Below are 27,428 nucleotides of genomic sequence, written 5' to 3'. Positions count from 1 at the left end.
GACAGAGACACACTGTGTACGTGTCATGGGCTGGGCTTCTAAGAATCCAAATCCTATCATCTCCTGTACCCAATGCCAGCAAATAGGCAGAAGGCAAAAATGTGCCCAAAGATACCTGTTGAGTTTCAAGGAAACTCCACTCTGTCATTGCAACATCTTTCCATACTTGGCATCTTCATTTGATTCCTCAGTGTCCGAGTGTCTGTGAGCCAAACAGCTGGCTCAATTAAAAAGCAAGACAAACAGACAAACAAAAACCAGTGAAGATTCAAGGTTCTACTGCTTTATACACACAGCTGAGGAAAACATTTAACTTGCCTGGATTCACATCGTGCAGGTGGATTCTCATCTCTCTGGAAGGACCGGGAAGCAGTCAGGTAGACCAAGTATCTGCTGCAGCAGAGGGTGAGCGGATACTGAGTTGATGTCCCTCCCTGTGCTCTCGGGTTCCTCCTTGTTCTACCTGCAGAGCAATTAAGGGCCGTTCTTTCTACCCACGCAACATCTGTTTACGGATGGAGAGCATAAGCAGGGGCTTCTGAACCCTATGACAGCACATGTTAGGGAAAGAAGAGGACTGGACTCTCAGATTCCCTGGGAAGAATCAAGAGCATCCATGATGCTATTCAGTCACCCTTCCAAAGTCTTCAAGCCATGGGTATGTCCTGATGCGACCGAGATGCCCAAAGTTCTGCCTGCTGTGACAGCAATGAACTGGGGTAGCCTCAGAAACAGTCTGAGAAGGGATGCTGGGAATGTGCTCAGATGCCAGGAGGGAGGGAATTTCCTTATTCTGGGAGAGCATGGACTGCACCGCACACCTCCTATGACCGTTTGAATGCTCCGACTTTCCTAGGAGAGGTACGGGGTGATGTAGTTATGTGTACAGGGCATGAGGGGTCAACTGTGCCTCAGTCTGAGTGCCCGTGTTTATAAGCTAGATTAGCGACATCTCCAAGGCACACATTGGTCATGAGCATCGCTCAGAATGGTGGCATGGGGCCAGATGGTGAACATCTTTAGTCCCAGCGCTCTGGAGGCAGAGGCAGGTGGATCTTTGTGAGTTTGAAAACAGTCTGGTCTGCAGACTGAATTTCAGGCTAGCCAGGGCTACATTATGAGACTGTCAAAAATAATAAGTAAATAAAAACAAATAAACAAACAAAAAACATACAAGCAAACAAAAACTTTCCAGAATGGCAGAATGGGTACTGATGTAAAAGCATACAGCAGGAAGTTCGGTATTAGGTATAAATATAAGTATGTTTTAAAGATTCTGGTAATTATATTTAGGAAAAAATATCCTGAGAAATAGATTTTAACTGCAAAGTGTATTCTGAGTCTAGAGTATTTCAAGCTTCTCAAATTAAGGAGATCCGTTGTCAGCCTCTTTCTGTTCAACCTCCCTTCGATCTAGGAAGGAGGAGCTGAGCTCATGTCTGTGTGCACAAGGGCAGAGCTGCGTTCACCTTGACCTGTCATGGAAACAGCACTCTGACCCTCACCGTGTCCACACACAGGCTGCTCCTCCCTGGAAGGAAGTTGACAGTGTCAACTGCTTCCACTTTGTCCTGTTCTTTCTTTTCTAGTTGATGCTGCCTGTGTCACTGTGCAAACTAAAAAGATAGGCTGGACATTGCTATCAAACAGCCTCGGGATGGGCTCTGCCCCTGCCCGTGTCCAGCTTCTGAGAACAGAGCTTCCGCCATCATGTGAAGCTTGCTTTTTCTATGTGCACTGCAAGAAACAGTGATGAATGTCTGCTATGAATATCTGAACAACTTCAGGTGAAGTTCAAAGTGCCACAGGTACAAGTTGTCCCTGGAAATGTCAGTTGAGCAGAAAGCACCTGATCAAGTGTCCTTTGCAACCCCCCTCCATGGAAGTTAATCCTGCAGAGTTATGTGAATGCATTAGCCTCCTGTTCCCCTTGACCTCCTGAATGAGGCACCTGAACAGCATGATGAACTGGAGTTCTCTGAAAGGAAGAACTGGAATGAGCTGGTCCTGGGTGAGCCTTGTTCCCAGGTGCTGAGCACTGGAAGGTTCCCATGGTGGTCAAAGGGAAAGCTAGTGCCCTGAGGCTCAGGAACGCCCATGTGACCTGGGCCAACAGTCCCAAGTTCGGAACTGCCTAGAAAGAAGCAAGGACAAGGTTAGCCTGTGGCTGCATCTGAGGCCTCGAAGACTGGCTAAGTAAGACCAGTCACTCATCTTGGGCCCATTTCTATGACTACAGTTCACAAGATGGCTGTCACTGGGAATTCTGGGCACACCCTTTACCCCCAGCAACCCAAACCAAGCTCTTGGCCACTACTCCAACCTCTACTCCTCCCTCAGCTGGCCATCCTTCCGCAGGTAATAAGCATCTCTCTGTATGCCTGTCCACAAATCCAAGGGTTGCAGAGGCCTATACCTAGGCAGGGCTGTGGGAAAGGCCTGGAAAATTCCAGAATGAAAGCAGAAGAAACTCACAGGGATGGGTTCATGTTAAGAGCAAACAGGTATCAGACTTCCAATGCATCACTTCTTGGTTGGGTCCATCTGTCAGGCAAATGGCCTCTAGTAGTTGATCCTTCATGGAACTTTCTGTTGACTTCTTCTCTGCTTGACAGTGTCTGTGGAATCACGCTCCTCTGGGGCCCCAGCCATGTCCTACAAGTCAGACATGTGCAGAAGCACTAGGAGCAAACACCTGACCAGAGGGATGTGCACTTGCAATGGTGGCTCCCCTTGCCCACCTGATCACTGACTGCACTGATCTAGACTTACAGGGTCCCTGCCCAACAGTGATCACCACTGTGGTCCTAAGGCCTGCAAAACTCAGGGTCTGGGGAGAGACAGGAGCCTTGAGAAGAAGGTACCTCTGGGTAAAGAGATGATTTTAAGCCAGGCCTACAGGACACAGGCAACTCCAGTTTATCTTGTGATAGACCCCAGTAAAGGGTCAGATGCCAGAGTCTGAAAAATATTGGCATGAACTGAATTTTGGCTCAAAGAACAACTTACCAGTGTTAAAGTTCTTTGCCTCTAACTGTCAAAATGAGCAAAGAACATGTGTAACATGTTAAAAGTCCTGTTGATTTATCAGGATTCTTCAAAACCTCTTTTAGTATTTCCCATGTCAGCCAGAAAAATCAATTAGGCAAAAAAGACAGACCAAGTCCATGGCATGGGGCCTCTAGCGATAAACCAGCGCATCTGGTCAGGGAGCACAGTGGAGAACAGCAGGAGGAGACAGCACAGGCATGCTATGTTGTGGGAGGGAGCATCTGCCAGGGCTCTCTGAGGATGCTACATGGGCAGTAGGCGGAGGCCGCTTGTTTGTTTCCCAGCCACCCAGACCCGAAATAATCACACAAAAATTGTATTAATTATAAAACTGTTTGTCCAATAGCTTAAGCATATTTTTAGCTAGCTCTTATACCTTAAATTAACCCATTTCTATTATTCTGTGTATTACCATGAGGCCTGTGGTTTACTGACAAGGTTTCGGGGTGTCTGTCTCCTTCAGTGGCTACATGCATCTCCCTGACTCCACCTTCTTTTCTCCTCTATCTCTGCTTGGAATTCCAACCTTGCTCTGTTCTGCACTGACATATGCCCAAAATAGATTCTTTATTAACCAATAATGATAAAACATATTCACAGCACACAGAGGGAAATCCCACATCAGGCAGAGACTACAAGAAGGAAGGGATGAGCCATGTGTTGTGAAGGCTGTGAAGGACTGCCTCGAACAACATCCCTGCTCACATAGGAGTCTGGTGTGAACAGGGAGGAATGTTCGGAGTGTCTGTAACAGAGATGGCAATACAAACGTTCATACACATTATTCCACATGAGACAGATCCCTGGAGGCTTTGAGCTGTTGTGTTGTGGCCTGTTATTGTCAAAGACCATTCTTTCTGGCTTCTGTTGAAAACTGGATCAGTCACGAGCTAGGAATCCACGTGGCTTGGACCGAAATGGTAACACTATGAAGTGATTGGATTCTGGAAGCATTTTTCAAGTAGCTCACTGAGTCAAACAGAGTTGAAAGGGCAAACAACAAACCGGACAATTATAGGTGTTTGGCCTGAAGCATAGGAAGGATGGAGTAGCTGTTCACAGAGATGGCGGAGATAGGTTGTGAGTGGGTTTTCAATTATCTTTTATGCATATTACATAGTGCGTAAGAGAAGGTATGTGTGGGTCTGGAAGCTCGAGAGAAAGGCTGGGAGGGAGTCAGCACTCAGATGAGTGTCTCCATGGCTGCACAGTGTTTGAGGCTGCACAGAAGGGGCACGAGGTGCTGTGGCAGCAGCAAAGAGATAAGAAGCAGTCTGAAATAGTTCTGGATGTTTCTGTGCTGAGATGTCAAAGAGAAAGCAGAAGCAGTCAAGGGACGTGAGAAAGTGGAAAGCTGGAGAAATGTTCAGGAGGTGAAGTCCTGAAGATGAAGCAGGAAGTGCAAGGGGAGGGGAGGGGTACAATGTCACATGATGCTGACAGACCAAAGAGTCACAACTTGCTTTCCTGATGTGACTTCCTGATGACCTTAACAAAGAATGTCCTCATAATGTAAGTGGAAGGATCAATGTTTTAATTGAAATCGAGTCAAGCCAGATAGGAGGAAAGAAAGCAGAAAGAAACATGGACCACGACGAAGGACTTTTGTGTGACAAGAAGCAAACTCTTTAGGGAGATACAAAGGTATGCATAAAGCATGGAAGTGCCTGTATTTACTTATTTATTTAATAGTGTGAACTTGACTTTAGTTTGCATATGAAGTAATGGGTTTCACTATGACATTTTCGTGTATATCCGTCATTATTTGTCATTATTCCCATTTCCCTCTCCCTGCCTGTTCCTATGCCTCCTCTGCCATCTCACTGGCTCCCTTCCCAATCCTGGAACGCCTTCTGCTATCATGGCAACTATACTACACTGCCTATTCTGGCCATCCTCGCCCCAGACTTCCCCATCCTGACTTACAAACCTGTCCTAGTTTCCTTTCTAGTGTGGTGGGAAACCCCATGATCAAAAGCAACATAGAGAGGACAGGGTTTGTTTCACCTTACAGCTGGCAGTCCATCATGAAGAGACATCTGCTCAGGGACTCAAAACAAGGCAGGAAGCTGGAGGCAGGAACTGAAGTAGAGACCATGTAGGAAGGTTGTGTATTGACTTGTTCTCCATGGCCCACTCTGCTTGCTTTTTTATACCACCCAGAACCTCTTACCCATGGGTGCCAAACCACACAGTAGACTAGACACTTTCACATCCGTCATTGGTCAAGAAAAAGCCCCACAGACCTGCCACTAGGACAGAAAAAATTGCAACGTTGTCTTTCTGGGTTTCATTTTGCTTAATGTCATCATCTCCAGTCCCATCCGCTTTCCAAAAGACATGACTTCATTCTTCGTTACAGCCAAATACAATTCTCCTGGGTGTGTCTTTATCTATCATCTATCCACTTATTGAAGAACCTTAGGCTGATTCACCCTATCTTGGCACCGGTGTTACTTCTACAAGAAATGTGTGTTTCTCCTTTTCTAGTACCACCACCACTAGCATCTGCTGTTTTCTTCCTGGGGTCGGAAGGGATCTCAGAGCAGTTTTGCTTGCATTTCTATGACGGCTAATGGTGTCAAGTACTTTTCCAAATATTTCTTGATCATTTGTACCTTTTCTTATTTGTATCATCCTCTCCCTTCTTCCCCCCAAACATTTAACTTTTTGTTTCAATGACTCTTAGATTAGTCTTTACCTTATATTTCATTAATTTCTGCCCTGGTTTTCATTACTTCTTTCCAACTGCTATTAGGTTTAGTTTGCTCTTGTTTTTAAAGATGTTGGTGTACATCATTAAGTTATTTATTTGCGATATCTCTGATTTCAGGATGTAAACACTCACATTAGACATTTTCTTCTTAGCATTGTCTTAGCTGTACTCCCAAGTCTTGCTGTAGATCATGGGAAAGAGAAGAGCCCATAAGCTCCACATGCTGTTGAGCCTGTCTGTGTTGGACAAGTGTCCATTGTCTCCCAGACCTGTTCTCAATGCAGCTTCTCTTCTTTGCATACCAGAGGTCTCTGCTGGCCCGCATTTACCTTCGAAGTCTGCAGGCTAAACAGGTTCTCCTACTCCTATGGTACTCTTCAGATCCTAGTTTCTGAGCTGGTTAATGTTCCAGCTGGGGGATGTTTCCCAAGTGTATGAGTAATATGGGAGGCAATGGCAGCACTGAGAGCCGCACAGGCATCCCAAAGTAATGTGCTGGAGCCTCCGCAGCAGTAGTGGAAGATAAAGGGCTTCCAAAGTTGACTCACTTGCTGACCCCAGGCTCCGGGATAGGAAAGTTCTGAGTTCTTCTCTGCCGATGAGGTTATCTGTACTTTTCAGTTTGTCAGTATCTGTCCCTCCCACGCACGGCCATTGCTTTCCAGGGCTGTTTTTCACACTGAGATGGTTAAATTCAAGTACTGTGTCTTGTGATGGTTTCCAGTTTTCTACCCCAGGGTAGCTCAGTTTTAAACAATAGGTTCACTCTCAATACAGAGCCAAGCCACTGTCTTCTGAGTCATAGAGAATGAATACCAAATACAGACCATCGAGATGGCTCAGCAATTATTCGTCTTTGGAATAGAGTTTTGTTGTTTTTTTTTTTTTCTTATTCAGACTTGTCCGTTGTTGGGTCACAGCTAGGCAACTTGTGGTTTGCAAATTAACTAGAAGCCAATATTTTCTTTTTCTTTTTTTTAAGATTTAAAAAAAAAAGATTTACTTCCTTTTATTCTCCATGTAGCTGTGAGTGAGTGCACGCGTTAGGGATACATACCATATGAGTTGCAGTATGTGTGAAGGTGGGATTTACAGGCTGTTGGGGGGCTAGTCTATGTGGGTGCTGGTTACTTAGCCTGGGTCTTCTCCAAGAACAGAAAGTTCTTTTAACCACCCAAGCATTTCCCCAACCACAATCTTTTTCCCAACAGAGAGATAATGTTAGCATGTTGTTATAGAGCAGGGTCATCCAACCTGCAGCGTGTAACCCAGAAAAGTTATGAATGCAGCCCAACACGAAACCACAAACTTATCTGAAACAGTATGGAACTATTTTTGGTAACCTGATTATGTGGTTCTTGAGGGTGAGTTTTTGAAGATGACGATATCATACCACAATATCATGCAAAATAAACTTATGTGTGCTCTTCATGTTTCTATGCGAGTATGTCTTCAATTTTACCGAGGTTTGTGGCTTCCAATCGTGTTATTTTCTAAGCACAGACTCTCACATCGGCATCGTCAGACATTACATGTGCTCATGGTAACTTGGGGAGTGAAACATGGCCATTGTCAATGCAGACTTAACCTACCATTATGAATGATATTCCGTGTTGCTTAGAAGACAGGTAAGTATTCTTATTTGATGAAGGGTGTTGCGTACTTCAGCTATGCCCTGTGGTCTGTCTGCTGCATTTTACAGTCAGCCCTCTGCCTCACGCAGCATTCCATGAGTCATACAGCAGTCCACAGGAACTATGATCTTTACAAGTCTGAGTGCCCAAGCATCTCTTGCCACCCTCCCCCACCCAAGCCGGCTCCCTTGCATTCTCAGCAACAACAGGAGGGCCTGGCTTCTCTCTGCCTTGTTCCTCCTTGGTCTCACAGGCCAAGATGTAGACACTACCCTGTTTAAAGCAAAATTTAACAGAGTACAGTTGCTGAAAATTGAGAGCGGATTATAGCCCAGGAAGAGCACCAGCCCTTGGCTGTTGGTGTTGGCCTGTGGACATCAATTCTCTTTTCAAGTATGCTCTAAACACACGCCATGACCAGGTCCTGGGAATAAGTCCTCGTGCAAGACATTTAGAGCTTCTGTCTCAGCAGGGCACTCCAGGGTGGACTTCACCTGGAAATTCATGGTCTTTGGCTTATCGTTGCACACACAGGCTGGCAGTGGGTTCTAAAACTTGTCAGGCACTCGTGGGGCTATAGTTCTAGACAGGCCAGTGGATGTTCAACTGTAGCCCCACAGGTGATTCTGGCTCAGTCAGTTTGGTGCTGGCGGGTGTCTTTAGGGAAGGAAGACAATTCAGGCTGTAAAAGGACTCTGAGCTTGTTCTATATGAGGAGAGCCTAGGCAATGTCTCTGTGTCTTTGATCAATTTAGGGCAGCAGGAATAGTGTAGGACACTTCTTTGGTCTCAATAATCTTTCATTGGAGTTTCATCTAAAACCATGAAGTGGGCTATAAGTAGATCCCTGGGGAAGCTTGGCAGGGGGCAAGGAGATCTCTAGCAACTCTCTCTGCAAGCACTGGCCTGTGGCCTCCTTACCTGGCCCACTTGGCCGAATGGACTTAGAAATGGCTTTTTGGTGTTGGTGGAAGCTTTCTTTCTGAATGGAAGCAGACTTAGAGTACCGGGAGCCCTTAGAGTACCGGGCAGGGTGTATGGACCAATCCCAGTGCCTTCTAAGCTTCTCTACTGTAGGCTCCCTGGTCTCTTATCCACGCCCCTCTCTCTCCCTGGATCCTGTAGTTCACATTTTAGCCTTCTCTGCTTCTCCTCTAACTATCTGCAGCCCAGAGTGTCAAGTCCTCGGTGTGAGCCCAGAAAGAGAGAAGCAGAATGTCAGGCTGTTTGAAACATATCTAAGTATCCCGGCAACAAGACTGGCCCATGCATCTGGTCACTCCCAGTCCATGGCTATGCTGGAATCCCCATGTGCAGCCCCTATTGGAGCAACTGCTGCTTTTAATTCATACAGAATTCCAGTGTGCTCTGTAGACTGGCTCTCAAAAGAGTGTCCTTCCTCTCATGTCCCAAGGAGCTTTCACTGTAGACTAAATTAGACGCTGTTTTCTGCCATGAGCTTCCCTCACACTGGCTGTCCTGTGCTGTTTGGAAGTGTTTCTTCTTTGCACTTGGAGAGGGAAAGGGGCATGGTGTGTTGTGGACATGGACTATTTGGAGTGAGAGTTGGTAGTCAGGTCCCGGTACTGAAATAACAGCTTAGTGTTCTTGTGAGAAGGTTGATCTGACCCCAAGGAACCAACAGGGACCAATGGAAAGCTCCTCCTGATCACTGACTGTGGGGAGTGGGTTCAATCTCATCATTGGAGTTTTGAGTGATGAGGGGCTGTTTGAAGTGCAAATTCAACCCTTATTATTCTAGCTCTGTGAACATCATAGCACAGGAGTGGTGAGGGAGAACCTTCTGGAATCACAGGCGTGAGTCTTTTCTGCCATGCTAGGTGATCCTATATCTTCTCCCAGTCCAATCCTTTGTTCTAGGTGGGAAATGACGTAGACCCTGAGAGCAACTGCCATGGCTCAAGTCTGGAGATGGACAACGGGAGAATGGAATTTGAGCTCGTATATTCATCATATCTTCACACCCATGTGATCCTGGGCTCACACTGCCACTCCTGGGGCCTCCAATCCTTCTTATTCTCATGTGTGGTATACAACTTAGAGCTCACGTCACTACCCTAGAAGTAATAGGAAGCTTGCAAGTACGGAGGTGGATGTGGTGGTGCGTGGGCTACTAACATCGTACACTTAGACATCTGGGGCTCAGGGCTGGCCTCCTCTACAAAATGGCTGAACATAGACTGGAGAGAATCTGAAGGACAAACTGTAAGAGGCAAGGGATCTGTGGAGGAAGCAGGCCTGCAGCCATCGACAAATCCACCTTAGCTTCCATCAGTGCCCTTACCCAGCACAGGCACATGCAGAATGCTGTGGTTTCCAGATGTGTTCTGGGACAGGGTCCGTCCTCTGCTGCCTTCTACCAGCACCAGTATGTGCAGGGTGGGCCCTCCTCCCTGACAGCTATGGGACAAACTCTTGTGACTTCACACTAAGCCATCGCTTGCGCGGTGAAAAACTGGCTAGCACCTCAGGAGCAATCCAGGTCATCTGGAGAAAAGGGAACACCTTTAGCCCTGTAGAGATTGTCTGGTACCAGCAGTTAGACCAAGAAGCCTGAGTACCAGCTCTCTGGCTAAGACCTCAGGGCCCCCAGAGTCAGGTTTGAGGGGCAAGACCAAGAGTGGGAAATTCCACATGGCAACGTTCACTGCAAATTCTTGGCAGCTGGATTTAAATACAGATCTTTATTAGGGAAATTATAGGTGAAGGTACATCACTTTCACTGATATGACTTCCAAGTAGAAATGGCTTCTCAAATAACTGTCCTATATTAAAGACGAGAATAAAAAGGCACACACTGCACATAGGAAGCTGCCTTCTCCTGGGCCATTTTCACATTATCTGGGAGACACAATTGAAACAAAACACAGCATTCACCACATGCAACACGAAGCCCATCGCTGCCCGGGCACTGCAAGCCCATCCAGGTTGGCAATCACTTTTGGCTGGCTGGTTCTGTGAACTTGGCAACAGCCGGAGTCTCCTGCGGACTTTGGAGGTTTCTATGGAACATTTTGAGGAGTGAGATTATTTACCTCAAGATGGACCAGGGAAGCTGTGTAAGGGAACAGCTCCCTGGCTCTCATCTTCGGTGCATTACCTGGAGAGGGTGACTGGCCCCTGGGAGGAGGCTCCCAGTGACACCGCGGATGAGGAAATCACACGTGAGAAGACACACAGAACCCACTGGAGAGGTCTACCATCCCAGGCCAGGTCCCAAGGAGGAAGGCAACTTTTTGTTCTTGTGACCCTCTCTCAAAGCTGAACAAAGAGCCAGATGACTCTGCCCCCACTTTCTGGTTAGAGACCCTTTGTCCTTGGGAGCCAGCAGCAGGGTAAACAACACCAGGCACAAATCTGGGCTTCAACACAAAGCAGACTGTAAGTCCCCAACCCCCATTCCCTATCCAAATGCAAAGGCTAGTAATAGAGGGGCGGGCTGCCTGGCAGGTTACTTAGTGCCCAAGGGAAGATGGGACGTGGAGGGCGTGAGTTCCAGCAGGGACAGCTAGGTGTCCCCAGTCAACAGCAGATCGCTGACATGCTGGGCTTGTATTTTGAAAGCAAAGGAATGAGGGATTAAGGTGGAGAGAGACTTTTCCTATGTAAATGTACTATTTAAATGCATATTTGCTTTAGGCTGGCTGTCTCCAGTCAGAAACTGACAAAGCAGAAGAACCAACACACACCTAAGTCTCCCTACAGTTTCCACCCTCATCTTTTACAAAGGATCAACAACTATAGTGAAGATGAAGGGCTGTGCTTGCTCCCAGGCAGCATCCTCAAAACCCTGGGTTAGATGCAAAGTGGCTGCTGCCCTAACATTGTAGTTGTGTGGTATCTGGTCCAGGGGCACGGCATGGTCATTTCAAAGGGGCTCAGAACAATTCCGTACCCCTCTGAGGGTCCATCGCCGCCCTTAGCCGCATGCCCCACATCCTTACCGGCTTAAGCATTTTAGTTTTTGTTCCAGTTTGATCAAAATCTTGCTGGATGGATTTTTCCTTCTTCTGTGAAGTCAACTTAAAGACTATTTATAGAAATGCTTCCCTCGCCCCCGACATTGCTAACGTAACAATTCTACAGATTATTTACTCCCAAACACCTGTTTTTGATAATTCTCTTGCTTCCTCCATCTTACTTGGGTGTCCATCCAACTGGACAGGGAAGCTCCCCCCGCTTCTTCTTCTCTTCTTCCCACATCTGTTTCATCTGAAACTGCAGAGGACAAAACACTTCCAGGGCCACAGTCAAGCCGCAGCACCAACACCAACAAACCTGTTAGGCTGTCCCAAGGGGAAAGAGGCACAGTGTTATCTGTGACAGCAAAGGTGCCCGGCAGCTACCAGGACAGGGATGGCAGCAATGCCAGTGGTGAGGAAGATCGATCTAGGGTTGAATCTTTGATTCATTGACTTTAAAACATAATGGAAAATAATTGAGCACCGTTATTCCTCAATAAAATGTTGTGTTTGACGCCACCACAGTTTGAAGGTGACAGTTATGAAAACATTGAGGCTCAGCAGTCCTCAGACCTAAGTGCTGGTGCTAAACCACCTTGCTTTGTTTGGCTTCGTGTGTCCAACATAACCCTGAGAGCAGCGAGGAAACCAAGGCTGTTTACCTCCATGACCAACCACAGCCTGGGCCTCAGGGCCAGCTCCTCGTACTCAGCCTTTGCATTTGGATTAGAGACAGTGCACGAACGAGACATTGGTCATGGGTGACAACATGGACTTTGAACAAAAGCAGGGGGCTGAACAGACAAGATTCCAAACAAGACATACATGTGCACAGGGTTTTCGGGGGACACCAGACATTCTCCTTTCTTTCTTGCTGTCCCATTTGAATAAAAGAGTTCACCTTGCAAGAGTCCTTTTTCAGGGTCACGGAGACAGTCTTGGAGACACATGGTGATGGATGAGGGAGAATGATGAGCATGACGGGATGAAGAAGGAGAGCATGGGATGAGGGCGGATCTCACTCTTCCTGGCCTCACACTCCTGCCTCAGCTTGGGAAAGCCCTGCAGTCTTTGGGGTGGGGGCACCCAGTTCCCATTAAGAAAAAGGGTGCCCCTCCTGTCTCAGCTCCAAGAGACAAACCTGGGGAGCCCTTATTCAGAGAAGGTCCTCCATGGCACAGATACGATAACAAAGGAAATAATATAGTGACTTTGGCCTGTCACCAATGACACTGGATAATCAGACTAAATGAAATAAACACCATGTATCTTGCTACATAATCAAATAGTGAAAATACAGCAAATCGTGCAAAGCAAGTCCCTCGGAAATGGCTTCAGCCCTGCTCAGGAGCAGAGGAAGTGGCTGTGGGCCCTTCCCTAACACTGACTTCAAACCTAGGCTCCTTCTGTAAGCTCCTCAGGCGTCTGACCCACGCCTCTCACATCTTGAGCCTCCTGTTGACAAGAACAAAGGAGACACCATTAAGGCAGATTCTCACCACCACGTGCCTGGATGCTGCATGGCTTGGCAGGAGCCATAGGCCCTACTCCTGATTTCAGCTTGCTGCCATGTGTCTTCCGAGGTCGGAGAGAGTGGGAAAGCAGGGAAGGACACGGCCAGGGCTGATGCTCGGGGTCTGGATGACGGTGGTAAGCAGAAGACAGATGAACAGGTAAAGCGCAGGGTGAGGCACGCACACACTGGCATGGGAGGCATGGTACATGGAGCACGACAAGACACTCTGCCTTAAACTCAGGACTCTGATGTTGAGGCTATGTATCTACGCCAGCAACAGGAGGCGCTGTGTCCCCAGGCATCCCCAGGCCTCAGAACTCCAAGAGGCACCTCCTACAGCTTCCATCAAAAACTCATTTTTCTTTTAAAATCTCTTGGCTGGTGCCGCATCACCAGAAGAAGAGGTTCTGGCACTCAGAAGGTGGCCTCTGGGGCTGCATGTCCTCCCAGAAGGCATCTGTGCGGGATAGTGTAAGGACCACCCCTCACCTGCCTATGAGCTGACAGGAGCACATCCTGTGTCAGCCTCTCACAAGATGCAATCAGCTTCTCGGGCATTTCCATGGTGACTCTGTCCATCAGGCTGCAGTTGCCCATCAGAAGGGCATCATAAGCCACTTTAGCACAGAGGGGCTCCCGGGAGCCACATAAGGACAGGTAGAGCTTGCTATGGTTCCTAAGTGATAGTCCACTCTCTTCATCTCTGCAGCCTGCTTCTCTAGGACTTGGAGGCAGATAGTGGGAGGCAGAGTCTATGGGCATTTCTAAAAGTGGTCTTCCACCTCAGCGCAGCCTCAGTTTGGCCTTTGGTTCCTAGGGGCAACAGTTCTCCCCAGGGTCCTGGAGGGGCTAGGCTCATTTTTCTAAGCAAAGCTGTGGCGTGGGCACAGGTCTGTCCTCCAGATGTGTTTTAGTAATAGTAGGAGGACCCCAGCTGAGGCCACTCTGAGCCCAGATTGCAGCTGCTAGCCCAAGAAGGACGGCAGTGACCCTGGGCCTGAAGAGGGGCTCACTCAGAGTCCAGCTTGCTCTCCTCAGCTCTGAGGAGGGAATATGGGTTGGTTTGAGCTGTCCAGATAAAGGGTAACAGCTGGTAACACAGGTCTTCCCTGAAGCTCCCTAGCAGGATGGGTGCCAGCAAGGATCATGAAAGGCTGTATCTCTAATGCTAGAACCATAAGGAACACATACAGGGGCACAGAACTTAGGGACCCAGGAGAGTGTGACCCACAGGCCCCTGGGCTTCCTTCCTCTGATCCATTGGCTGCATCTTCAGATCATTTCCGTTTTCTGCCCTGATTATGAAAATTCTACGCAGAGGTCTGGAGTCCAAGATGTGTGTGTTTACACGAGGTGAAGAGGAGGGTCAAGAAATTCAAATAATCCTCTTTCAAAACACTGCTAAAATCAGAGCTTTTCACCCTAGCCTTCCAATCCAAACTGGCATCAAAACCACAAAAACATAAAGACATAGATTGCCAGGTGAGGGTGGGGTGGGATAGTAGAATATTCTAGAACTTTAACCCAATTCACTGAAGGCAGACATCTCAAGAGTTAAGACTGAGGCAGCTGTGCCCAGATAGCACAGCATCCAAAGGGATGTTGGGAGCAAAAGGACAGACTAAAAAGTCCCTGAAGCTGCTGGCCCTTCAGTAAGTTCCAGAGCACATCTGTCCTCCCCACGAGGGACCCGTTTAAAGATTCTAAAGTGAGTTGTCCAACGAAAAGACTCCCTGAGTCTGTTTTCTGAGAAGTTATCATTCCTCCTGCTCACCCAACAGTCTGTAGATACCCTTCTGGGCTGGCGCCAAAGCTGCTCACACATCAGGGGAGCAAGTCACCTCACGTCCTGAGAAGGCCACAAGGGGTAGCGTGGCTGAGGGGAAGCCATTATGCCCTTTCCTGGCTAAGCAGACCATCTGGCCTTCATAGGATTGTAGACTTTGGGTGTGAGCCTTGGGAACTCCTGGCCAGGGGCTCAGCTCGGGGCAATGCTGCCAGGCTTGGTAGGTCCTCTGTGGCTTAGCTTTTACCCCAGTCTCTGGACATCTATGTGTTTTTTTTTTTTTTTCATAGCTTAGCAGACGGAGCAAGGCCTTAAGAAGCGCATAAATACAGCAGCTGGTGTGGCCACCAGGGCAGACAAGTCTGAGCATCTGCCCAAGGTGTGAGGGTCTGCCCTGGGAGAGGGAAGAATTTACCATCAAGTGTGAGCACCTGCCCGGGGTGTGGGGTCTGTCCCCGAAGAGGGAAGGGCGAGTTACAAAGCGCCAGGGCAGAACGCACAGTGGTCCATCTGCAGGAAGCAGGTAACTAGTTTCTCTTTTTCTGAGCAGCCTTTCTCTTCTTCTGTCGCTTCTTTTTTCCTATCTTTTCTTTTTTCCCCACTTTTTCTTCTCTGCGCCCCCTTAGATAAAATTAGTAGAACCATTAATCACATTGCAACACACAGGAGTGTATCTCAGTTCACACAATATTTGGCATTGCCTCATGAGCCAATTTAACTGTCTTCAGTTTGAGGCCTGGAGGCCCCTTGGCAAAATGAGGCTCATAAACAATGTAAACTATTTCCCGCCACCCAAAAGTTAACCAGGCTGCCCTAACCCTATGACCCCGGGAACTGCTGACAGCGACTGCCACTTTGCCAGGCAGGTTCTGGTTCTTAGCCACGTTTGCCATAGCTCACCCTGAAACAGGAACGCACATCTCAGAGGGTGTGGAAGGAAGCCCTCGGTCTGCCTTCCTTTTCAGTGCAGAGGTGAACTCTGCCTTGGCTACAAATCTGCATTTCAAATTAACAAAGCACTAGAGGCTGGAGGCCCCAGGCTCAGGCAGCCCTCCAGGAAGGCTAGGAAAGGCAGCAGGATTGATCCCACCTCTCTCTTCTGGATGCTGGGGAGCATCCCTAGGGATAACTGAGATTGTTCTAGAGAGCTAGGGAGAGAGATGGTTAGCAGAGTTTTATTAGAGCAACTGGTTTGTGACTGTCACATTAAAATGATTCAAGCTGAATGGTATTTAATGATTTATGGGGTGAGGCCACCTGTTCCTACAAAAGCTTGATATTAAATGGTCTGGAGTCATGGGATTTTTTACATGGGAGACTAGGAAAGCTTGATATTACTGGGGTTGAGTCTGGGGATTACATGAGGATGTTAGGAGAACCGAAGAGGGAGAGGAGGAGGAGGAATTAGTGAGTCAGGTATTATTCACCAGAAAATAGAGTTCTACTTCCATTGGGTTAAAAAAAAAAATACACAAAAGCTTCCGTTGCGGACTCAGCCTGCATGGTGTTGCTCACCCGCAGACTTCAGGACGTGCAGAGCATCCACAGCACCTGACCAGCAGGTGGGCTCGTGTCTTACAATCTTCAGAAAGGTATCCATCTAATAACTAATGAATTTTTATTTCAGGTAAATAAATTCCCACATACAGTAGGAGGTTTACAGCATGAAACAATTAGCGTTTTATTGCTAGTGCATAGAGTGTCACAGTTGATACAATTTCAGTACAAGTGGAAAAATACACTGTGGCTACATTGGAAAGCTGCAGTACATTTATATGTCGTATATTTTTCTTTACAAATTGCCAGTAGTTTAAGATCATAGAGATCATCTACTGACATTACTATGGCTCAACTTCAAATATATGAATTGACTACAAATATATTCTGAAGTACATTTGTTTTCCAAGGAAACAAAAAGTGCACAAAAATATATGTAAAAAAAAAATGCCTTGCAAATAGTTACCAAAACCACCAGGGCCATCTGTGATCATAAGTATGAATCCGAGTTTTATCTTGTCTCCATTTCTAATTGGGACCTGAAATCCCCGCCGTGACTTCATGATAAGATTCTGGCTTATTCATTATTATTATTTTATCATCTCTGATATTGGAAGACTGAGAGCCCATGGAGCCACCATGGTGTATATAGGACATAGAGGCAATTAAAAAATCAAATTCTCAAAGTAAGTTCTCAAATTTAAACTTTTGTTTATAACTATGCTTCAGGCATGTTTTTGTGGGTAAATACAGGCACGTTCTCACATTATCCAGGAGGAGCTGGCTCCATTCTGCAGGAGGCCAAAGAGAAATCTCACAAAGGGCCCAAGTGAGAGGAGAGCAAAGAGAAGAGAGGGGGGAACACATCCCCAGTCCCTCTCTTCCTTCTGATGCAGCATTGGTCGATCAGGATACAGAGCTGAGAAGCAGAAGCCAGATGAAGCATGCTTTTTGGAGGCAAGCAGAGCAAGAACGGCTAGGTAAGGGTCTCTGAGCACAGACCCCAGGGGTATCATTTACAGGAAGCCTCCTGTTTGTACCCAAATACAATCACTGAACTGGAAGAAGGAGGTGAAGGCAACAGCCTCTGCCCAGCCCTGAGCTGCCTGAGACTCACAGCAAGGCATCTGTTGAGGGGCGCCCCCTGCAGGACCAGCCCTGCAGTGTTCCTCCAGCTCCTCTCTAGGGTTCCCTGCAAAGCCACCGCCTGCAACTGTGCCCAGAGACACCCAGGAAAAGAGAAGCTCCAAAGCAAACTGAATATAGACCTTGAAGTTATCACTGTTTTTAAAAATGAGCATGAGGATGAGGAGGATGAGGATGAAGCTAACTGGTTAGGGTAATACAATTTCTTAGAAAAACCCCAGTTATAACAGCTCCGTTGTGCATGGGCGAGGACATGGATGAATATAAGCTGCAATATCGTACCATATGCTATGGTGGAGTGTCTTTGTGCTGGCAAATCTCAGCATGACCCCGGTCAGTGCTGTCTCACTGGCCAGCCTGGCCAGGGTTCCGGCCCTCCTCCCCTCCACTGCCTTTTCATCTCCCACGGATGTCAACTTTTCTCGGGGGTCTACTGGGAAGTCCTTTGGGATGCCGTGCTTACTTGTTTAAAGCTTTCTCCAGGTACTCCTGAATCCACTTTAATTTCGGGTCAATGCACACTTGTCTGTTGTTGCTCTTCAGTCTTGCACTGCCAAAACAGAAGGGGAGACACTGTATAGCCAAGTGGAAGAGAGACATTGCTTGGGCTCACCCAATACACCTCACTCAAGGGCCCAGCTGCTGCCCCCGGAAGCCGCAGGTTTGAAAGCTTCCCAAGGATTATGGGAAAGACATAGCACTTGAAGTGTGTAGCGTCCACCATTCCAGAGTTAGGAATGTGCTAACAATGCTTCCCAGGGGACACAGGGAAGAGACCTGGGGTGGGGTGGGGGAGCATTTGAGCTCTGGTCTTTGATGGGTAAGCAGGAGCTTAGCAAGACAGTAAAGCAAAGGGGAAACCAAGATCACATGCACTGAAGGAGTGGAAGTACCCCAAGGAGGTGGAGGAAGAGTGGGCACAGGATGCTCAAAGAGCCTCATGGAAGGGGCAAAAGGCTGTGACTTCATGGAGATGGTCTTGGAAACTTCTGGAAAGTACCAGAAGCGGCTTTAAAATTTCAATGGGTTGCATTGATAGCATATTGGACCCGACTTAAGATTAGCACAGGAGGAAGAGCGCAGCTTTCCAGGGAGGGGAGGAGCAGTGAAGTAAAGAGAGACAGTTCAGGGGGGCAGGGGATAGGATAGAGGAATTGTCACAGCACGCCCCATGGTCTTGTTCTTATTGAAAGTTGGCTCAGTGTTCTTCTTCTCACCCTCGAAGTTTTTTAATGGGGAGACAAACTGATAAACTAATCCCCGGGATATTCTCAAAGTCCTAGATGCCAGGTAATTCTAACACATTCTGAGAATCCTCCTCCCCAGACAATGAATGGTTCTGGGGAAAACTAACCAGTGTCCTGGGACAGGTAAACCTCTTACAGCAGGGTGTCCGTTAATAGTTGTGCAGAGGAAGGGTGTGACTTGAAAGAGGAAATGCGGAGTGCCCATCTGGGTACAGCCTTTTGTTAATTTAGCATTTGCCTAGACCCAATAGTTGTATCTGGCATTATGGGCTCAAGGGCCATTCCCCAGCCAGTGAACCAGCATGGCCTAGGCAAAACTAAATATACCATCTTTAAAATACCTTCCACAAGAGAGTATTGTATTTTAATCAAAATAGTAAAAATATTCTTCATCTAGGTCTCTAAAGCATACTTGTATGTAACCAACACAGTTGCAGCAGCAAAGGCTGTAAAGGAAAGGTGATGAAGAAAAGAAAGAGTAAGCAGTTACTGTTGGGTGGGAAAACCCTAGGAAAGGATAAAGGGCACAGCTTTTATCCCAGCTACTGGGTCCTTAGTCCATTTTTAGTGTTAAGTCGCCCGAGGATGTGAGCCCCTCCTAGGAGACTAAGCTGTCACCCTCCTCCAGCATGGGAGGACGGACTAGTACACACACTGTCATTCTCCAGGAGTCTGAGACTTTTACATCTCTCATTTATATGCATGCGTTTGGCTTTTCTTATTTCCCACCTAAATTTAAAGCAAACGCTGGCAGCTACCATCACCGTCTAGCGAAACAAAAAAAAAGTCTCCAGACAAAGTGACCTTAAAACGTTGGCCTTTGGGCAAGTGGTTAAAATTGACATTCACAGAATCCAGGTCTCATAATCTTTTTTGCTGTATGAGGAAGAATTAACTTTGGACACCAGAGTCTTGAAACTGACAGGCTCAACCGTTGTCAGTTGAAGGCCGACCTCAGTAAAGTCGACAGCTTTTTCTGTGCAGCGACAGAAAGCAGCTCGGGAAGAAGGAGAAACACTGAGTGCAACGGGTATCTGGGAAGAAGCGTAGCCTTTGAAACTCATGTCTGATGGCACATCAGAGGCCTCACGGTGGTAGCGGCTGCCACTAATTATGCCAAGTCTGAGGCTTCCTATCTGTGCTCCTCTTTGGAGCGTGACGGCTAAGACTTACACAATCTGAAGGGCACAGTTTGGAGTGTTGAGGATTTTCAGATGTTTGACGTTGGATCTGGAGACATGGCTCTCGAAGAATCGGCACGGGCATCTGTAGCTCAGGCTGACGGGCTTCCCTAAGGGTGTGGAGGGAGAGAGAGAGAGCAAGGCCACTCGTTACTCTGTCTAGCGCTAGAGATTTGAGGGGTTAGATGGTGAAGAATCAGGAAACAGGCGGGAATGGTTACAGAGACATTCTTGCAAAGCCCATCCTCTCTGCTAGGGAGCACAGTGAGATCCTACTGGGCTCAGCTTCTGTGGGACAAAGGACAAAAGGACCTGGGGAAAGTGGAGGAGGTTCTAGGCTCCCCCCTCTTCCCTTGGGCTGGGCCTGAAGTTTTGAGGTGCAGGGGGGAGGAGGTGGGGTGCCATCTACCACCTGCAGCTTTCCCTCCTCCCACTCACCCTAAGCCCTGGAAATCACAAAAGAATCCAGAGGGGACACCCTGGATTTACCTTCTATCCTGCTTTCCCCAAAAGCTGGAGCCAAATGTGGCTTTTATGATCAGTACCTGGATGCCTAGGCCTCCTGGATCCTATTACCAGCTTTGTTTGCCAATTCCCCAATTTGCAAAATGCCATAATTGACACTCATTAGTGTAAATTAGCAAGGGGCTCCTTTAGAACTCCTCTTAAGACCCACCCTTCACGTCTAGAATTGCAAGCCCTGTGACCAGGCTCATAGCCGCCCCCACCAAGATTTTTATCCCAGCTCTATTTAATATCCCCAAATGTTTGAATTTATGGATCTTTTTGCCAAAGTTTAAAAGTAAGGCTGAGAATAGTTAGTCCAGGGATTTTAAGTTTGCTTATTTAGAGTTCCAGGGGCCTTCTGGAGATTCTGAAATTCCGCTCCTTTGGGAAACAGCTGGAGAAGTGGATCGAATCGCATGGATGACGGCTTATCTTTTCTTGCAGGTGTTATTTAGTCGAGGGATGGTGTGGCCTGGGAAGAGCAATGCACTTAGACACCAAAGCAGAGAAAAAGCAGATTTCACATACATGCCAAAGTCCAGACCAGCTCTGCTGCCACCCTGGACTTGGGACCTAGAGATCTCGACTCATGGGGCCAGAGCGCATCCCACGCTAACGTGGTTTCTCTAATCTGGCCTGAGAAGCCTCCTGCCCTGGGTCTGACCAGAGAAGCCTAGGAGCCTAGGATCTGGCCGCTGAGTTGTATCAGCTAATTGGGCAAGACAAAAACCACAGCAAGGTTAACCACGCTGCAACTTGGGGACTGTGTAGGACCAGAAGGCACCCAGGTGCTAGGGGATAAAGAAAACAACTCACTTTGGCAATGCAATAGCTCAATGGGTCCTGCCTAGAGAACAGGGTCCCATCCAGACACTGGATGGTAGAAGCCAACAATCGGACTCTTCCGAGAGTCTGAATATACCTGAGGGTGAGGCACCCCACTTACTCTGACGACTGCACTCCAGCCTCGAGAACCCGGGATCCTGCATTTCTGTCTCACACCCAATGTCCCAACTGTGACACTTTCAACTTCACCAGCGCATGCAGTTTTTAATGCCCAAATCATCGTGTTCATTGCCTGGGTAGTGGGGGCCAGAGCATTAACCGAATACAAAGATCGAAATTGCCTGCCATTTGTGTTTCTTCTCCGATCAGCAATTCCCTACGCTTTTAGAGAACATTTCCCTCCCACCAAGCATTTCCAACCTTTCCAACCATACTCAGCCGAAAACAGGTGGCAAAACCGGCTGTTCACCGGGTGAGAACTCAGACCAACGCTCTGGTGCACTTGGGCCGCATACAGCTAGCAGCCTCACCGAGAGCCCCGACAGTCCCTCGGTTCTCTCCAGGAAACACCGCAGCCGAGGAAGGCAGGGTTTTGTTTTGTGTGTTCAGAGGCAATGGTTTGTTTTGTTTTGCAGCAGCGGTGTCTTGTAACAGCGCAGAGTTTTCTCTTCAGTGTCAAAAAAAGAAAACAAAATGAAAGCCTTTCCCAGTGAAACGGGACACCACCCTGGGTCTGGGAGACTGAACTCTGCTGCAGCTCCCATTCCAGAGCAGAGGGCTCCGGGGCTGGCTACAAAAGCGCCCATCTGCAGGTGTGTTTGGGGGTTGGGGAGAGGTGTGTATGGTTTGGGTGACTACGGTGGCTTTGTCTAGCCCGATTCGGCGAAACAGAAAGGGGGCAGCGAAAAGATGCGCGCTCAGGTCCGCGTCGCTACGGACCAACGAACTGTGCAGAAGCGCGGCCCCAGTTGGTGGCGCGAGTTCAAGAGCTGCGCAGCGCCTGGTCCCGAGACCCTCAAAGGTACTGTAAGAGGACCCGCTTCGCTGGGGCGTGGGGGTGGAACGGAGAGACACGAAACTCAGCTTCACCGTATCTATAACCAAGCCAAGCACTTTGAGCTACTTGACTGACGGTCAAGAGTTTGCTTACACACGCACCAACCGAACCGATCTTTCTCACCATAGGCTCCGGGACCGCGCTGCCCTTTCCTTCTGGAAACATCTGGGCGCGGGTGGCCACTAGCTGAGTACAGCTGGCGCGCTCTGGGACCCGCAGCCCAGGACACCGCCGCCCACGCTTTCATTCCACTCTGGCCCCAAGCTTGCCCAACAATTCTGCGGATCCTCTCCTGCAGTCCTCTCTAGGTCCTACGACCGCGCTTGGCAGAGCACAAAACCTCGGTGCGACGCGTGGGACACGGGAAAAGGCACCCGAAAGGAGTGCGCCCTGCAAAGTGGCTGCCTCGAGTTCGCTTGCGGTGCAGGGCGCCGAACAAGTTCTTTCTCCCCGACTCTGGAGCGGGCAGAGGAACCGAGGACCTGGGGAGCCACGGCGCAGAGCTGCTAGACCTTCCCGGCCCGGGCGCCGTTTGCACTTACCGTCACTGATGCAGAGCGCGGCCAGCACCAGGGCCAGCACGGCGACGACCTTGGCATCCATGGCGTGGGCGGGAGGGCGCGCTGGAGGCTGCAGGGCTGGACAGCAGGAGGACACCGAGGTGGACCGAGAGTGAAAGTGCGGCAGCGGGAGGCGCGCGCTGGGCGCTTTAGAAGCGAAAGGCTGGTGGGGCGGGGCGGCGCTCGTCAAGGGGCGGGTCTGGAGTGTGGCTGGGGTCTCTGACGCGCATCCCCTGCGGAGTGGCCGCCCTTCCAGTCCCTCCCTCCCTCCTCTGCTTGGCGCCCTCGGTGTCCCCGGCCCCGCTGGGTGCTGGGACCTTTGATCTTCCCAGTCTCCAACCCGGACTGGCTGCTTGGATCTGAACTGCAAAGAGGCTGGTTTGCAGAGCTTAATGCTCCCATCATGTGGATGGAGAAACTAAGGGCGTGTCGAAGGGGAATGAGGTAAAATAAGCATCAGTGAGTCAAAAACAGTAGGTTCCAGGCACGAGGGGCTGGTGCGCCCTATCCAAAAGTTATTAGAGAATCTAATGTCCTGGTCCCAGGACATTAAGATGACCCACCGCACGCCCAGGCTCTTTGCCGTAGGGGACAGTGAGGCTTAGGGCAACGTGACCAGTCTGCAGTTAGAATACGTGGGATTCCCTGAAAGTATCACTGTTATCAAAGTCGGGGAAGTGGCGTTCTGATGAAGAGCTGTGCTGCTATAGAGGGTCTCAGCACACGTGAAGTTTCTCTGCCCTCTCCCCCGTGTACCCCTGTTCTGTTGGCTGTGGCGGGGAGAGGGAAAGGGGCTGGGGAGTGATCACAGCTGAAAACCCGCTGAGTGGAAACGAAGGAGAATTGACTGAAAGACTCAACTCCCGCGAATCGTCGTGCCTCACACTTAGCGCTTGGTTTTAATGGGTGCTCAGTTAATGGAAGCCGGAAACAGCTTCTTAAAACTTCAGCATGCCCTGCCTTTCCCGAAGAAAGTTCAGTGTTCTCCAAGGGACGAAAGAGCTCCCTGCCGTCCTGCTCCTGAAGGGGGTCATGGTGTCTTTATAAATACACCACTGACGTTCAGCTCTGCCGGTAGGCCGGTAGGCCGCTGTGCTCCAAGTTGGTCAAACAAAACAACCCCAACCCGGCGGTGGTAAGAGTCGGGGGCGGGTGGGGGGGGGGGGAGGCAGATGGACTCCAGCCCGGGGAGAGGCTGAGGGCAGCGTCCTTTGCGCCTTCCTCTGCCACAGGCAGTACTAGCCATTCTGTTAGCACCGTTCTCACATAGCCACTTAGTGATTTGGAGTCTATTACCACGTCCACCCAAGTGGGTATGCAATGGAGACATGCCCCTGTCTCGGGCAATAAGGGGGTCACCTTCTTGAAGGAGTGGTCGAACTGTTGGACCTGGGGCTCCACCTAGGGTCTAAAAAAGAGAGGCTGGGGTCAACAGGAAAATGTCCCAGCATGTGAGTGTCCTCTGCGATTCTGCCAAGCACTTTGCACACGTTCATTCATTAGATGCACCGTGGGGACCAAACAGCAAATCTGGAACTGCTCCGACCTAGTCCATGCACTTAAAAAGTAACATTCCAGAGAAAGCGGTCATTTGTTTCCACCAGTTGGTTTTTTTTTTTTTTTCATAGTCTTGAGAGTTCAGGACGCTAAACTCTGAACTTGATGGCCCTGTGCTGCATGAACTTCAGACGCTGGGCTACGGCGCCCTCTGGTGGTCCGATCTCCCAGGCTCCGTTAATCCGAGAGGTTAAATTCAAGCGGATTGGGTTTTGATGCCTGTACAGCACGGTTAAAAAAAAGCATAGAATCACTAATTATAGGCTCAATGTCCTTTGTTTATGGCTAGAAACCAAATATGAATGAGTACATCCCATGTTCCTCTTTTTGGGTCTGGCTTACCTCACTCAGGATAGTGTTTTCTATTTCCATCCATTTGCATGCAAAATTCAAGAAGTCCTTGTTTTTTACTGCTGAGTAGTACTCTAATATGTATATATTCCATACTTTCTTCAGTGAGGATTACTGAGAACTCAAGAACAATGGCAATGGGTTTTTGATCCTACTGCACGTACTGGCTTTGTGGGAGCCTAGGCAGTTTGAATGCTCACCTTACTAGACCTGGATGGAGGTGGGTGGTCCTTGGACTTCCCACAGGGTAGGGAACCCTGATTGCTCTTTGGGCTGACGAGGGAGGGGGACTTGATTGGGGGAGGGCAAGGGAAATGGGAGGCAGTGGCGGGGAAGAGACAGAAATATTTAATTAATAAATAAATTTTTAAAAAATTTTAAAAAAATCATAGTAAAGGGAAGAAGAAGAGAAGGGAAGGGAGGGGAGGGAAGGAAGAAGAAAAGCAAGATGCTCTTGGGCAAACACTACCCTAAGCACAAAAACTTGTCCTGGTACTCCCGCTCAGTGCATCTCCAGAGGCAAGGCAAACCTCTTCTGTAAGTTTGTTCAAAAGAGGCATTCAGCTCTCTTGCTAACTTGATGCTTGCTGCAAATTCGGGTGATTAGGACCTACTCAGTGTCCAGGGGCGAGGGTGGGGGGAGGGGTGTCCTGTGCAGGCTAAGAATGAATGAAGTTGAGACTAACCAAGGCTCAGGCCGGGCTGTCCCGCCCTCTGACAAATACACACTGAGCTCCCTAAACAGAAACTAGTGTAGGGCATGTGCCTACTCTTCTACATTCATGCACTAAAAGCTTTTCTGTAGGTCCTCCTACTGTGTGTGTAAGACATGGCCTAAGAGTTCTAAATATTTAAAAGAAAAAATTCCTTTTTCACCTGGAGTTTGCACCCTGAGGTAGGAAAGAGCAGCGCTAAAGCCAGTCAGCAAGGAAGCATACAATACATCCGATGCCACTCAGCAAGGAAGCATACATACATACATACATAAGATGCCACTCAGCAAGGAAGCATACATACATACATACATAAGATGCCACTCAGCAAGGAAGCATACATACATACATACATAAGACGCCACTCAGCAAGGAAGCATACATACATACATACATAAGATGCCTCTCAGCAAGGAAGCATACATATATACATACATATGATGCCACTCAGCAAGGAAGCATACATACATACATACATACGATGCCACTCAGCAAGGAAGCATACATACATACATACATACATACGATGCCACTCAGCAAGGAAGCATACATACATACATACATACAATGCCACTCAGCAAGGAAGCATACATACATACATACATACATACGATGCCACTCAGCAAGGAAGCATACATACATACATACATACATATGATGCCACTCAGCAAGGAAGCATACATACATACATACATACATACATACGATGCCACTCAGCAAGGAAGCATACATACATACATACATACATACATACATATGATGCCACTCAGCAAGGAAGCATACATACATACATACATACATACATACATATGATGCCACTCAGCAAGGAAGCATACATACATACATACATATGATGCCACTCAGCAAGGAAGCACGCATGCATACGATGCCAGTCAGTGCTCGGTGGGGATGAAACAGTGAGGAAGAGCTTGGGGTTTTAATTAGGGTGGTCAAGGCCCTGGGTTTCTGATTTAAAAAAAAAGAAAAAAGATTTCTACAATTTTATAATAGATGAATGATTTCACTTAAAACCCTGTCCATTCTTGGGAACTCCACAGAGACAGATGGGCATCGTGAGCCTTTTGAACTTGCTCGATGCTCAGCCAAAGGGCTGCCCTTGTTTATGCTTGGTTCGTTTCTCCTTGGTTCCACCCGGTTCCTCTGAGGGAAGGTTTGTTTCATGTGAAGGCACGAAACAGCTCATCTTCTCTGTGAAGACTGAGGCTCAGCTCCCCTCCACATAGCACAGGAATGGAAGGCCTTCTGCTTCTTGACTTGCAATGCCTGCTACCCAGAGATCAAGATGGGAGCCTGGAGGCTGACTTCAGAGGTACAAAGAAGGCATGCCTGCATGGCCATGCTCTGGATCCCTGGCACAAGCATCTGCCCCCAGCATCAGTGGCTTGCCCTCCCAGATGCCTTCTCAGAGCAAAGATAAAGGTTTGTTTGTATAACTGGCAAGATATTTTCTGTTGGCTCTCTTTTTGATACTAGCATTATTATGGTCTTTAAAAAAATAAATTTTGTTAGCAGTGATAGTGGACCATGCAAGGAGTCGCATCATGACCCTGTGTAGTAAGCACACTTTGATTATATTTACCTCCCATTAATCTGATCTGTTCTCTTTCTTACTTCTTCCTCCTTCTGCATTCCTTTCAGTTTCACATGCTCCTTTTCTTCTTTTCTCTAGATCCCACATAGGAGACAAGTGGTGTAGGAGGGTCTTCTGTCTATGTGTTACTTTCATTGGTTAAATAAAGAGACTGCCTTGGCCTTTTGATAGGGCAGATAATTAGGTGGGCGGAGGAGACAGAACAAGACAGAACAGGATGCAGGGAGAAAGAAGGCAGAGTCAGAGAGAGCCGCCATGGAGCCAGCTGCCAGGTCAGACATGCTAAGTCTTTCCCGGTAAGCTACAACCTCGTGGTGAACACAGATTATTAGAAATGGGTTGAATCAAGATGTAAGAATTAACCAAGAAGAGGCTAGAACTAATGAGCCAGGCAGTGTTTTCATTAATACAATTTATGCGTGGTTATTTTGGGCATAAGCTAGTTGGGCAGCCGGGACACAGCCTGCTCCTCCATACTGACAAAACAGGCAGTGTTGATCTTTATGAGACTGACCGTATGCTTCCTTG

General features: G+C 48.2%; 1 protein-coding gene across 2 annotated transcripts; it reads right to left on the bottom strand.

Moving 5' to 3' along the window:
- Window positions 1-10,089: 10,089 nt before the first annotated feature.
- Window positions 10,090-22,856, bottom strand: Cxcl12 (C-X-C motif chemokine ligand 12). Of its 2 annotated transcripts, none has more exons than XM_041636958.1 (4): window positions 22,650-22,849; window positions 19,750-19,867; window positions 17,793-17,879; window positions 10,090-12,839 (listed from the first exon to the last, which is right to left on the bottom strand). In XM_041636958.1, exons 1-4 carry the CDS (start codon window positions 22,708-22,710, stop codon window positions 12,824-12,826), a joined length of 282 nt encoding a protein of 93 aa, XP_041492892.1. In that variant the 5' UTR covers window positions 22,711-22,849; the 3' UTR covers window positions 10,090-12,823. The 2 variants fall into 2 exon arrangements, with proteins under 2 accessions (XP_041492892.1, XP_041492884.1); XM_041636950.1 differs by lacking the exon at window positions 10,090-12,839 and adding an exon at window positions 12,854-15,307 and having other exon boundaries at window positions 22,650-22,856.
- Window positions 22,857-27,428: the final 4,572 nt, after the last annotated feature.

This window comes from Microtus oregoni, unplaced genomic scaffold (genome assembly GCF_018167655.1).
Source record: "Microtus oregoni isolate MIOR12 unplaced genomic scaffold, Mior012 000002F_ref0000024, whole genome shotgun sequence".
Lineage (NCBI taxonomy): Eukaryota > Metazoa > Chordata > Mammalia > Rodentia > Cricetidae > Microtus > Microtus oregoni.
This window is presented reverse-complemented; position numbering and strand designations above follow the sequence as displayed.

What these genes read in the sequence shown, in the direction of transcription:
- Cxcl12 (XM_041636950.1), bottom strand. Translation starts at nt 22,710, where the DNA reads ATGGATGCCAAGGTCGTCGCCGTGCTGGCCCTGGTGCTGGCCGCGCTC. An exon ending in AACTGTGCCCTTCAGATTGT is followed by an intron (nt 17,880 to 19,749) that starts GTAAGTCTTAGC and finishes CTGTTTTGGCAG; the next exon opens with TGCAAGACTGAAGAGCAACA. An exon ending in CTGGAGAAAGCTTTAAACAA is followed by an intron (nt 15,308 to 17,792) that starts GTAAGCACGGCA and finishes ATTTTATCTAAG; the next exon opens with GGGGCGCAGAGAAGAAAAAG.